Here is a 14,201-nt window from a genome sequence, read left to right as displayed (position 1 = left end):
TTTCCGTTCTCTTTAGATGGGTTAGCTAAAGATTGGTTGTACTACTTGCCTTCTGGATCGATTACAACGTGGAATGATTTGAAGAAGCAGTTCCTCGAGAAGTACTTTCCTGCTTCAAGAGCTACCAACATTAGAAAAGACATTTGTGGGATTAGATAACTTCCTGGGGAGACTTTGTATGAGTATTGGGACCGATTCCAACAATTATGTGCCAGCTGGCCTTAGCATCAAATTTCTGATCAACTTCTTATTCAATATTTTTACGAAGGACTGTCATTGATGGGTAGGAGTATGATAGATGCTGCTAGTGGAGGAATGTTGGTGAACAAGACCCCTACTCAAGCAAGGGAGATGATATCAAATATGGATGCCAACGCACAACAATTTGGCAGCAGGCAATATCTCACTTCAAGGAAGGTGAATGAGGTAAATATTTCTTCTATTGAACAACGTTTAGATAAACTTACTTCTTTTGTGGAAAAGTTTGTTATAGGTAATGTACAACAGGTGAAGACTTGTGGCATTTGTTACAATATGGGTCATTCAACTGATATGTGTCCTACACTTCAAGAAGAACTCGTTGAACAAGCCAATGCAGTTGGAGGATTTCCAGGCATGCCTCAGAGGAGGTATGATCCTTATGCACAAACATACAATCCGGGATGGAAGGATCATCCCAACTTCAGCTATGGAGTTAGACCGTCAGGATTCCCACAACAATATCCACTCAGACAACCAGCACCTCCACTGTCAAACTCCAAGTGAGGTATATCTCTTGAAGAAATTGTTAAATCGCTTGCGACTAACACTCAACAATTTCAGCAGGCAACTACAGCAAGCATTCAGAACTTGGAGAACCAAATGAGTCAATTGGCGACTACAATGAGTCGTCTGGAGTCTCAAGTATTAGGGAGATTGCCTTCACAATCTGAGTGAATCCAAAGCAAAACGTTAGTGCTGTCATCCTTAGAAGTGGGAAGGAGTTGCAAGAGCTTAGTAAGAAAGTGACAAAGCATGTAGAAGATGAGCTTGAGAAGAATGAATTGATGCCTAAATCTCAAGATGCGCAACCCACCAGAGCGAAACTCTTACCTATTGTGATACCTCCTCATTTTCCAAGCCGATTTGCAAAATCCAAGAAGGAGGAACAAGAGAAAGACATCCTTGAGACATTTCGCAAGGTTGGGGTAAATATTCCTTTATTAGATGCTATAAAACAAATACCTCGATATGCTAAAGTCCTTAAGGAACTGTGCACCTCTAAGAGAAAATTAAGAGAAGATGAAAAAGTTCACATGGGGGAGAATGTTTCAGCAGTTCTTCAAAAGAAACTACCTCCTAAGTGCAAGGATCCAGGTATGTTTACTATCCCTTGTAAAATTGGTAGTGTTAGAATTGAAAAGGCTTTGTTAGATTTAAGAGCTTCTATTAATGTCATGCCTCGTTTCATTTATTCATCTTTGAATGTTGGTCCATTGAAAGAAACTGGCGTGATAATTCAACTAGCTGATAGGTCTAATGCATATCCTGATGGGGTATTAGAAGATGTCTTAGTACAAGTTAATGAGTTGGTTTTTCCCGCAGATTTTCATGTACTTGATATGGAAGATGATAACTCCTCTAATTCTGTCCTAATTTTGCTAGGAAGACCTTTTCTTAAGACTGCTAGGACTAAAATGGATGTACATAAAAGGACTCTCACTATGGAGTTTGATGGAGAGGTTATAGAATTCAATATGAATGATGCCATGAAATATCCTAGTGAGGAACATTCGGTATTTTCTGTGGATGTTATTAACCCTATAGGACTAAAATGGATGTACATAAAAGGACTCTCACTATGGAGTTTGATGGAGAGGTTATAGAATTCAATATGAATGATGCCATGAAATATCCTAGTGAGGAACATTCGGTATTTTCTATGGATGTTATTAACCCTATAGTGCAGGAAGTTTTTTACAAGGAAAAGACGAAAACATTTCATGATAGAATAATTTTGAGAAATGAGTTCTCTGTTGGTCAAAAAGTTCTTCTTTTTCATTCTAAGCTTAAACTTTTTCCGGGTAAATTACGTTCTTGCTGGGTTGGACCTTTTATTGTTACTAATGTTTTTCCTCATGGTGCAGTTGAGATTCAGAGTCCAACCTCTGATAAAGCCTTTAAGGTTAATGGTCATCGTTTAAAACCTTTTTATGAAGGTTTTTCGGTGAATATTGTGGAGGATGTGGCTCTCAAGAGTCCCAATTATGGAGATTGATGAATAAATATGTCTAGCAAAAGACATAAAATAAAGGCGCTTTTTGGGAGGCAACCCAAATGATTTATTTATTTTGGTTTTTGTTATATCTTCTTTTAATTTTGATTCAAATTTTTTTTAAATAATGTGTTTGCTTATTTTGGCCAGAAGAAAATTTTTGATAAGGCGTGCCCACGTCTTAACTAAAAAGTACTTCTGTAATTTTTAAAGTAAAATAGTTTTAAGGCGTGCCCACGTGCTTATTAAAAAAGTATTTCTGAAATTTTTGGTGTCTCAAAGTGATTCATCACAAAAAAAAAAAATTATTTATTTATTTTATTTTATTTGTTTTTCTATTTATTTATTTTTAAAAAATGAAAAAAAAGAGATTTTCTTTTATTCTTTCTTATATATATATATTTATTTATTTATAAAAAAATTCAAAAAATCACTGTCCAAAAAAAATTTTTTTTACTGTTCACAAAATCCCTAATTTTCCAGAACTTGTTTTCTTCTCCAGCCGCTTGCAGCATACCAGCAGCAAACCAGCCCGCCGGAAAACGCACCACCCCGCACGCGCAACACAACCAGCACCAACCCGCGCAGCACAACCATCCGTGCGCAACTGAACTAGCAACCGTGTACCCGCAAGCTCCAGTCGAGCAGCAATAGTCCACAACCAGCCTACGACCTGCATTCCAGCCGCGTGAATCGAAATCCGTGACAAGATGGGGCAGAATTTGGCTGCATACTTCAAGAGTGGGATTTATCCCACCATTCCCGCTAAGCCCATAGACGTTATGAGGATCAAAGCTCACAATTCAGGGAAGTTTTTGCCTTTAATCTTTTATCCTTACACTTTAATTTTTATGTGAGCTTTGATTATCTTACATTGGGGACAATGTAAGTTCTTGGGTGTGGTGGAGGGATTTTTGCATTATTGATGTCTGGAAGTAGTATTTTCACTCTACTCATCCTTAAATGATTTTGGAGTTAGTATGCTTTATATATTATTAGTTTTCTTTTCCTTTCTCTCTCACTACTCTTTTCCCATCTATCTCAAATTATTTACATATATATATATATATATATTTTTTTTCTATCATATTATTTCATCACTCACATTTTATCTTTCAATTTTTTTTACTACATACATCTTTTTCGCTTATTATTTTTTTTACCTTTTCTTTTATATCTCACTCATACCTTCTTTTCATTCTACACCACTATTGATGGTTGATTCATTTGAAGAGTGTACATGATTTGATGGCAAATTTACCAACTTTGTGATGATTTGAGCCTATGAGCAACCACTTTACTCTAATTATTTTTGTTATGTGAATATCAATACTAGTTTGTTTATTCTAGAACTTGCTTTGTTATGCATGTTGAAGCCATATTACGGGATTTTATGCATTAAAATGATGAGGGCAAACCATTTACCATTTTTCTATTCTCGCATTTTCCTTTTTCTCTACTCGAAGACCTTTATTTACTACATTTGTTTGAGCCTTAACCATTACCCATCTAATTCTCTCCGTGTACTTAACCATTTTTCTTCTTTTTGAGCCTCAATTTAAGGAGATTTTTGGACTCATTGTGTGGATATCTTTTGTTGCTTTTTCTACCTTGTATTAAAGTTTCTCAATTAGATCAACAAGCATTATGCTTGAATTAAATTGTGCAAGGTTCGTTTCTTTTGTTTGATTAAAAAACAAAACAAAAAAAAAACAAAAACAAAACAAGAAAAAAAAAGAAAAAGAAAAAATAAAAAAAATATGTTTACATTCTTGGTGACTTGAGTAAAAATAAGCATTTTGATATCATAAGTTCATTCAATGAGTTCATTCTTCTCGTTTTGATCTCTTTTTCTTTCGTAGACCTTTATTTTTCATTTCACCTATTTAACCCCATTATAACCCTTTTAAGACCCTTAAATTTTTGCATTTTATTCATGTTTTGTGGATTGATATGTGATATATGAGCAAGCTTATGGTAATAGCATTCTTTGATTTGATTTGAGTGGATAAATGACACCCTAAACACTTTGAGTGCATGGAGTGAAGTTATTGAGAGGGTTATTAAATCTTGTTGCACTTGAATTTTGAATGGATCTTCTTGGTGGTTGAATGTTCTTATTCTATCTTATGAAAGTGGGCGCGTGCTGTCAACTGCGAATCTGCAGTTTTTAGTTTAACGTGTTTTGTAATTTTGGCTATTTTTTTAATTACGAATTTAATATTTAGTATTTTATTTTAAATAGAACTCTAAAAGAGGAGAGAGAGAGAATGTATTTAAGGGAGGAATTTATTGTGAAAGAGGGGGATTTTGGAGAAAAGAAAGAAACCATAGATCTAATTTTTCTCTTCTCTCTATGAAGAACTAAACTTATTTTTCTGGTTGAAGGATAATGAAGCTTTGATTCATCACTACTGTGAGATATTTCTTGTGCCTTAATTGTTTTATTACTTTTTGGGTATTTGTTTATTCTCTGAATTATTTTCATGATTATGTTTGTTAATTAGGTAATTGGCTACTATTTAATTATCAACTTAATCTATTGTCAATTAAAGGATTCATCATATGAAGAATTTAATGTTTGTGACAAATAACATAGCAGAGAGTTGTGTTGTGAGAATAAACAATTTAATTTAAATGAATCATCATATGTGTTGATTAGGATTTGGGTCTCTCTGGTTTTTCAGGCTGTCAATTGATTAAATCATATGATCGTATCTAGGGTTGTCTATTGATTAGGGAAATAACCAACGGTCGTACCTTGGTTACCGACTAGTTAAGGAGAGATTGGCTATTAGAGGGTCTCAGTAGCTATAACCGGTCTATTCATGAGTAATAAAAATCTATATTTGAATCAATGATCAGTAGTCGAATCAAGCTGAGTTAATTCCTTCAACCAGAACTTTCTCCAATTTGAATTACAACTTTAATTTGCATTCTTGTTATTTTAATTTGATTTTTATTATTGTCAACAAAACTCTCATTTTATGTTTTGTGTTTTAAAATGATTTAAAAATTACCGATCTCTGTGGACACAACCCTGCTCAATCACTACACACAATTTATTTAGAGTAAGAATTTATTTTTGTTGGCTTCGACAACCATCAATATTCCAATAGAGACATCCATTTTTGGAAGATTCTATTAAGACCGCATATCTAATATGCCAACCATAAAAGTTATAAAAAGTGAAAAATCTTTTCTTCGGAGGAAATAAGCAACAATTCAGAATTCACTGTCTTTTTACTCCAGGAGTTTCTGTAGTGCCATGAACGCGTTTATGATTTGCGGGAAAAAGCTTCTGTTGACGTTACTTGTGCAGATGTCGGATGCTTACTGCTACGTACTTTCATTTTGTTACTGAAATTATAGCCTTGTATTCTCCAGGGACCGGAGCAACACGTGACACCCATATCAAATGACATATGAATTCAGGGCGTATAAAAATCTTGAAATCTAGTATAAAGAAGATTTTTGTTAGATAATTTATTCATATTTTCATAATAACACACCATGAAGAATTTATAGTACTAGAAAAGCGAATAAAGGATCTCTAATTGTTGAAATGCGTACAACTTCTCTGGCAAGATATAAAGCTCTTTTAGATGATTATCTGGGATCTGATTCTATGCCCTTTGATTTGTTGCCTTTGGTAGTGGTAAACAGAACAGAATTAGCTTCTTCTGCACAATTCTGAATCTATATTTCATTTCAAAAAATATAAATATAAATAAATAAAAAATAATCATAAGTAAACATTCTTTTTTGCTTCGATAAATGCATGTTATTCTTCCCGAGAATTCACAGCAGCATTCAACAGATTCCTCAAGCTTGTTCTTCTGGGCTTTGCTTAGTCTTTGTTCAATATTGAAAGATGGTAATAACCTTATATTATGTGATTTTGATATGATTTCAGCTATATGGCTTATTGATAAACGTTACATACATTAATTGGATGATACATGTTGTCGCAGAGTTTCGAGGATAGCGACAAAAAACCAATAGCGGTTGGACCATGGGGAGGTCAGAACGGTACTCGTTGGGACGATGGAGTTCACACGACAGTGAGGCAGCTGGTGATAGCTCATGGAGCCGGCATCGACTCCATCCAGATTGAGTACGATAACAAAGGTGGCTCCTGTTGGTCTGAAAAGCATGGAGGAAATGGGGGCACCAAGTTCGACCAGGTTAGTCCACACCCACCCAAGCATCTAGTTAACTTTTCATATCATGCATATATATATATATATATGCTCGTTTTCTGAAGCATAAGCAAGAATAAATGCGCGTAAAATTGTTGAATTTTGTCAAAGGTTATTGTTACATTCTGAAACCTGTACATGAATTGTCTTCAGGTAATGTCCATTTAACTTTGTCAAATCTCATCCCTTAATGATTTTTGCAACTGCTATTTTGACCATTTACAGGTTAAGCTTGATTACCCAGACGAGTTCCTAACTTCAGTCCATGGACACTATGGTGCCACAAATGATCGAGGATCGGTATTTGTGAGATCACTGACATTTCAAAGCAACAGAAAAACATATGGACCATTCGGTGTTGAACAAGGAACATATTTTTCTTTCCCCATGACGGGAGGCAAGATTGTTGGTTTCCATGGCAGGTGCGGTTGGTATTTGGATGCAATTGGCATTTATTTGAAGTCTGTAGTGAAAAAAGTCTCCTCCAACACCAAGGCCATGCTTCAGACGCAAAACTATTATACCACTCAAAATGAAAAAACTGGCTACTCGCTGGTACAAGGGAGTGTGGGCGAAAACTATGATATTGTTCTGGCCGTGAGGCAAAAGGATTCTTTTGGCAATTCCCTGCCAAGCGTAGTCTCTAAGCAAAAGGATTCCTTTCGCAAGACCCTGCCAGTCGAGGTTTCTAAGCAAAAGAAAAGTTCTAGTTCTAGTTCTAGTTCTGATGACTCCAGTGATGATGAAAAGGATAAGGTGAAATATGTATTGCGTTAACTTTATTTTTTTGTTCGTTGCGCAAAGATATATCAATTTGGTTTTCTATCATTGTTTCTTGTTTTATTTCAGAAGCGTGGTGGTGGAAAGGTGCCCCCTAAAGTTGACGGTGCAATAACCTATGGACCCTGGGGTGGCACCGGTGGATCCATGTTCAATGATGGAACCTATACAGGCATTAGGCAAATAAATTTGTCCAGAAATGTTGGAATTGTATCTATGAAAGTTTGTTATGATCAAGATGGAAAGGCTGTATGGGGAAGCAAACATGGAGGCACTGGAGGATTCAGACATGACAGGGTATTGTATAACCAATATAAGTTACACCTTTCATAAGAGTTACAAACAGCTTGTTTAAAATATAACAAGATTAAATATTCACAAAATTTTTGCTTCTTTTTGGCGCTATTTGGCAGGTAATCTTTGATTATCCGTACGAAATACTAACGCAGATAACAGGAACATATGGTCCTTTGATGTACATGGGACCAAATATCATCAGGTCTCTTACTTTTCATACTACCAAAGGGAAGCACGGGCCATTCGGGGAGGAACAAGGACAATCATTTTCCAACAAAATAGGAGAAGGAAAAATCGTTGGATTCCATGGGAGGGATGGTCTTTTCCTGGATGCCATCGGTGTCTATGTAAAGGTGGGGATGGTAACACCTGCTACGCATCCTGTTTCCAACGCAATTGTCAGAGCTGACACACCTATAGCTGAGATTGATAATCCCCAGTGGTCTAACAAACTACTAGTTGCAAAGCAAGGAGTACCTGAAGAGGTATATAATCTTGTTAATTACAAGTTAAATCTGCTGGTTAATTAAGTTCCGTAACTAATTGTTAGTTGCCTCAGGTTGCATGCGGGGTGATCAAAGAACCAGCTCCATGCGGACCTGGTCCCTGGGGTGGAGATGGAGGCAGGGCATGGGATGATGGAGTGTTTTCTGGGATTAAGCAAATATTTGTGACAAGGGCAGAAGCTGTACACTCAATTCAAATTGAATATGACCGAAATGGGCAATTCATTTGGTCTGTAAAACATGGAGGAAATGGAGGAACCTACACGCACCGGGTAATGATTAGATTAACATCTTAATCAAATTTCAAAAATAGTTAGTTTACTTCGATTGATTATGTTAATATGTGATGAATTCTGCAGATAAAATTGGAGTACCCGCATGAAGTGCTGACATGCATATCTGGGTATTATGGGCCCATAAGCAAAGATGAGAGGCCCAAAGTTATAAGGTCTCTGACATTCTACACAAGTAGAGGCAAGTATGGTCCATTTGGTGAGGAAGTTGGAACATTTTTCACCTCAACTACAACAGAAGGAAAGGTTGTTGGGTTCCATGGCAGGAGCAGCTTCTACTTGGATGCCATTGGAGTCCATATGCAACACTGGCTTGGAAATGTAAGAACCGCAAGACCATCTCGCTTCAATTTTTTGAAGTAAATTGGATCGGAATTGTACCGAATAATCAAGATTGTGCGTCAACAATATTCATGAGTCATGGACAATAAGCCTCTATGTTTGAGATGTTGTATTCACTACAATAACGTGTCTTGATCTCATGCCCTTTGTGGGCTATCCATCCATCAATCTCATTTTTTTTCTAATGGTGAATTTGAAATTTTGAAGTTGTAAAAATAATCATCTTTTTTTTTTTGGTTACAAATACTCTATTGTATTTTCGTATTCTATTTAGTCAGTAACCTCTTGATTCTTGAAACCATGTGCCCGTTTAGGAATTTCGGCCCATTGAAAGGCACAAATGAATTCTAGGCTTTCCCTTTTCGATGGAAAATCCAATAAAATCTTAAAGATATATGGATGGAAGGTTCTTTTCTTAATGAAAAACATACGATGTACTATATATGATGTTCTCCATAAAAATACCTGAATGAGTTCAAAGCACGGTAAAGGGGTGAGTATCTTATCTCAACTGACTTGTTGTCAATTACCTTCTCTTATCACAATTAATATTTTTATTCTCTTACCTCCCTAGGAGTAATTAGTAGTTAACTAAATAAACTTACTTGAAAATCACTTGATCAAGTTTTGGGATATTATTATTACTAAGCAATGTGTAACCAGTGTGGGATTACAAAGATACAGCATCTATGTAGTAATGTAGACGCAATATAGGTAATTTTATTATGTATATTTAATGTCAAATACATTTGTTTCTTTCTTTTCAAAGAAAGCTTCATTCAACAGCCAAAACAGAAAATGAGCATTGTCTTCAAGCCCAAAATGAAAAAAGAAAAATAAAAAGAATAGAAACGTATTCGTTAGAGTTGTCATGATGAGGACATATTTGGTTGCAAAATAAATAGAAAATCTTGGCGCAAAACAAGTTGAATTAGTGATTAATACTAGGTTCCCAATATTTCATTTATAGTCTCCCATGTCACTATATCCAGAGATCCAGTGCAACATGAGCATATAGTGCCGAAAATCTTTTAGGGACCCTCAAAAATTGCTTTGTGTGCTACAGCTCTTGACATTGAAGGGTTTGATAAGATCAAGAAGCGAGAACATTAAGCTCGTTATTGGCTGTCCATGTAAAGCCGGGAAAACATGTGCCACAACATGATTTCAAATCAATAATTAAATCGGTAGCTTAGGTTTTATGCATCTTACAACTCCCAAATATATTTGATTAATCCAACACACCAGCTGGTTAAAATTAATACGTGGAACCCATTTTGAAGATGAAAATATTGATACCAGAGATACTGTATATGATACTTCTCTATTCAATTGCCGTAGATGATCGGGAACCTTTTAGCTTTATGGACAAGTGGCATCTTTTTTAAAGCTCTTCTAATTAGCAAATATAGTTCCATTATTGTGTGATTAGCCGTGATAGCATAGCAAGTTGCCTCAAATATTCGGATACGTCGGCTTATCTCTACTCTTGCGAATTGGGTTAGCAAAATATTGCCCAAATTGCAATAGAGAACAAACATCAAAACCATATTACCATGTGATGATATAGACGTCTGATCAGCTGAATAATTAGAGTTAGGTGCAAGATTTCATGGCGTTTATGGTTATATTAATTAGAAGGGATCAAGCTATAGCTAGCCATTAATTAGTGCTTAGGGACCCATCATTTGAACCAAGATTTTGCATTAGATTTTATTCCCGTGGCCGGCGTACTATTTGCATGGAGAAACATGGCACGTTCGAAACTGATCCATCACGTTTTAATTATTTGAGGTTGAGGCTTGGACGGACGTGTTAAAAAATTTTTAAAAAGCAAAACTGTCACTCAGATTTGTATCTAAAAACGCAGCAGAAGAAACAATAAAACAATTTGACTACGTACTCAACGGCCCCATGCGTTGTTAATTGCCTAGGGTTTCTGTAATCTTCCAAAGTGGGGGGGCTAAAATCTTTTGATTTTTTTTTTAAAAAAAGAATCCACTACTGCTCCCAGATTCTCTTTTCATTTTTTTTTTGCTGAAACACGAGGTGGTCTTGATTGACCCCAACTGTGAAAAGCACCTTTAAGTTCTTATCACAACTCAGAATAATTTCCGCTTGCACTGGGTCGGCCCGTAAAGGATAAAGTGTTGGCTAAAGTGGTGACTCCATACGAGAGTGGGGCTTGAATTCCTGACCTCTCTTGAGGAATCAGGAATGAGAGTGCCGAATCATTCACTCCAACCAACTTTGATTCACGATTCTCTTTTCATGTTAAATATAAACAGCGTTCGAACCTCCGTTCTTTTACAGCATAACAGTAAATTTGACCAATTAATTACAACACCCACCCACAATTTCAGAAAGAACTTGGTGCTTTTTAAGCATTGATTCATTCACGGTATATAATTCAATATTAATGTCGCTAGACAGCCAGCCTACATATAGGTGCGTGACAGAACCTTTGTGTGCATTTTGTGTGTAGGGCTGGCAGGTAACGATGAGAAGAAAAGCCAGAGTAAATCATGTAAAATTTGACAAAGTAATAGTGCAAAGTTTGTCATTTTGCAAGAATTTTCATAACTTAGACTTGTCCAGCTACATACATCTTTCTAAATCTGGCATCAGAGTTGCTGTTACAGCACGCATTGAGACTTGAGAGGATCAAATGGCTACCCAACGAAGCCAAGAGGCAAGTGCACTGATGAACGAGCTAAGATTGCATGTGATATGTGTACACAGTTACGTTGTAAATGAAATCTTTTGAAATATATGGCACTGTCATTGCTAATTTGTTATCATAAATTAATAAACCCAAAATTACAGCTCATTTTCGACGTTATTCATCAACTCTCTAGGCTTTTCCAGACAACACCAAAAATTCAGATGTTGATATATATGTCATCAATGCATGCTTTCCTTTGCTTTGTGCTAATTATAGATATATATATATTCTTGACAAGAGTTAATTGTGCATATATCATGAATGAATACGAGGGGCTGGCTGGCTGGCTCCAAATATTACGCACTTCATGAAAATGATACTTAATTTTGCTGATAATTAACCTGTCTTCGTCTCACAAAAAGAAAAATAATAACAATAATTTATATATAATCTGTCTTGGACGGTGACTCATTGACGAATAAAGCTTCAGGACAGCAAGTTCCACCTCAAAACTGTGGGCCGGGGACACAAAATGACAATTTCCTTGTTGAAATTTGCTTTTGCATGTGAGAATATTAATTGCACGAACTTCAACCATATTTTTTGATGCCTACATAATCTAAGAAGTTGAGGCTGCAGCTGGATTAGTCCTAGAAATTTTCTTTTTTTTCGGTTATGTATGCCTTTCAGTCACTCATACAAGAGTAAATACATGTACATGTGAACGATAAGGCTGCAGCGCATCCAACATTTTTCTAATAAGCCTTTAAGGGGGTCATTAAGATTTCACTCCGACGAAGGAAACTGAGCCTGGTCAAGATAGATACACACACAAAGGCATTGATGATCACCAGCGACTAAAGTCATATGTTTACATTGATTGATCTTTTTAAAATTTTGAAGTTTGATCCATATCAACTAGTCTTGAAATTATGAACTTTAAATTCAGCCAAATATAGGAAAAAAAAATTTGCATTCATCATAGTGCTTTATACATATAAGTGGAGAAATTAATAAGATACTGATAAAAATGGAATTAATTGAGCTGTAAAATTGATTATACGTATACAAAAAGCAAGAAAAGCATTAAATCAGCTTTCAATTTCTTATTATCAAGTACTCACACAGATTGCACTATGTAATTAAGTATATACATTTACATAATTGTTTATCTTCTTTTTCTAAAGGCTATATACGATCATGAAATCAGTAGCTTGCTGGGGTTTCCTACAAAGTAGCATACGTTATGAACTGGAGAAAGAGGAAGATTCTCAAGAAAATAATATAATAGTTGGCGTCAGGTTTTGAAAAAGAGAAGCAGATATTATTCTCATTCACACGTTAAAAAAAAATGTCTAATTTAATTAAGCAGCTTTTAATCTGTCTACAAAGCGACGCTTGTGTAGGTCCATACTGCCGCTTGCATTGATTACTGGGCGATATACATATGAATCAAAAGAACGACAACATGGATGATTGCATTTGATGTGATTGTGCATAACAAATAAAATATATACCCATAAGTATACTTTTGTCACACATGAAATGAAATATTTGGATAATGGCTTGAAAAATTCATACTGATGAAGTGAGAGTGAAACCCCCACGTAATCAACTTGTTTCTAAAGAGAAAAAAATGACCGACCAGAAGCAATATTCCCGGCGTTTAGTCCAGTGAGGAAATAAAATAATTGAAGCAGAGAGCCAAATCAAATAATACACTAGCTAGCTAGCTAGTTCTTTCCTTATTTAAATTCATCTTTCTTTTTTTCAGTTTCATTGGGAGTCTGAAGAACTTTGAAAAAGAAAAAAGAAAGTCTGACTATAAGAAATATGAATGTTTAATGTTTTATTATTATATCTTTATAAAACCTTATTTTTTTTAATTAAAAGATATTTTATATGAACTATCATATCAACCACATACAAACAAGAGTGTACAAGGAGCCACATGCACGGTTAATTCTTATCAGCGTGTTTGCGAAGGAAATGACAATGCACATACATTGATTGGGTGGTACAATTATTCTTTCATCCTACTTAGTGGTGGACCATCCCCATAGCTGATGGAAGTTGAAGTTAATTTGATTTGTGAAATATAACGCAAAATGCTCGTTATATATAAATAAATTTCTGTCATATATATATATACCAGATGAAAAAAAAACTACAAGTTGCCTTGGTTTCATCAGTACATCCTTGTTAGAGTGCAATTTATGCACTAGTTTTGCATTGTTTACTTCCCTTAATATCGATGTTTTGCACTTAATAATAGTGATTTACTTGTGTTTTACTTTTGTAGGTGCAATTCTATTGATTGGTGATAAAATTGAACTATAAGATGATGTTTAAGGGTGATTGTTCTCTTGAAAAAATTATGAGCGTTAGAATAACTTTGTTGATAAGGTGTGGGTGCGTGCTGTCAACTACAGACCTGCAGTTTTTAGTTTAACGTGTTTTGTATTTTTGGTTATTTTTGTAATTACGAATTTAATATTTCATATATTAATATTTTATTTTAAATAGAACTCTAGAGGAGAAGAGAGAGAGAGTATTGAAGGGAGAAATCTATTGTGAAAAATGGGATTTTTTAGAGAGAAAAGAAAGAAACCCTAGATCTAAACCTTTCTCTTCTATCTATGAAGAACTAAACCTATTATTCTGATTGAAGGTTAATGAAGCTTTTATTCATCACTACTGTGAGATCTTTCTTATGCTTTAATTGTTTTGTTGCTTTTTGGGTATTTATTTATTCTTTGAATTATTTTCATAATTATGTTTGTTAATTAGATAACTGACCACTATTTAATTATCAACTTAATCTCTTGTCAATTAAAGGATTCATCGTATGAAGATTTTAAT

General features: G+C 35.1%; 1 protein-coding gene across 1 annotated transcript; it reads left to right on the top strand.

Annotated features, from left to right (window-relative positions):
- Window positions 1-6,014: 6,014 nt before the first annotated feature.
- On the top strand, window positions 6,015-8,846 carry LOC18041706 (jacalin-related lectin 3). Its single transcript, XM_006435009.2, has 7 exons — window positions 6,015-6,131; window positions 6,229-6,441; window positions 6,682-7,212; window positions 7,306-7,533; window positions 7,650-8,018; window positions 8,093-8,311; window positions 8,399-8,846. The coding sequence occupies exons 1-7, from the start codon at window positions 6,129-6,131 to the stop codon at window positions 8,693-8,695; spliced, it is 1,860 nt and encodes a 619-aa protein (XP_006435072.1). The 5' UTR covers window positions 6,015-6,128; the 3' UTR covers window positions 8,696-8,846.
- The last annotated feature ends 5,355 nt before the right edge of the window (window positions 8,847-14,201 follow it).

The sequence above is a fragment of the Citrus clementina genome, unplaced genomic scaffold (assembly GCF_000493195.1).
Source record: "Citrus clementina cultivar Clemenules unplaced genomic scaffold, Citrus_clementina_v1.0 scaffold_5, whole genome shotgun sequence".
NCBI lineage: Eukaryota > Viridiplantae > Streptophyta > Magnoliopsida > Sapindales > Rutaceae > Citrus > Citrus x clementina.
Note: the sequence above shows the minus strand (reverse complement) of the source record. Positions and strands in the feature narration are given on the sequence as shown.

Coding starts and splice junctions, on each gene's coding strand:
- LOC18041706 (XM_006435009.2), top strand. Junction 7,213..7,305: donor GTGATGATGAAAAGGATAAG/GTGAAATATGTA, acceptor GTTTTATTTCAG/AAGCGTGGTGGTGGAAAGGT. Junction 7,534..7,649: donor GAGGATTCAGACATGACAGG/GTATTGTATAAC, acceptor GCTATTTGGCAG/GTAATCTTTGATTATCCGTA.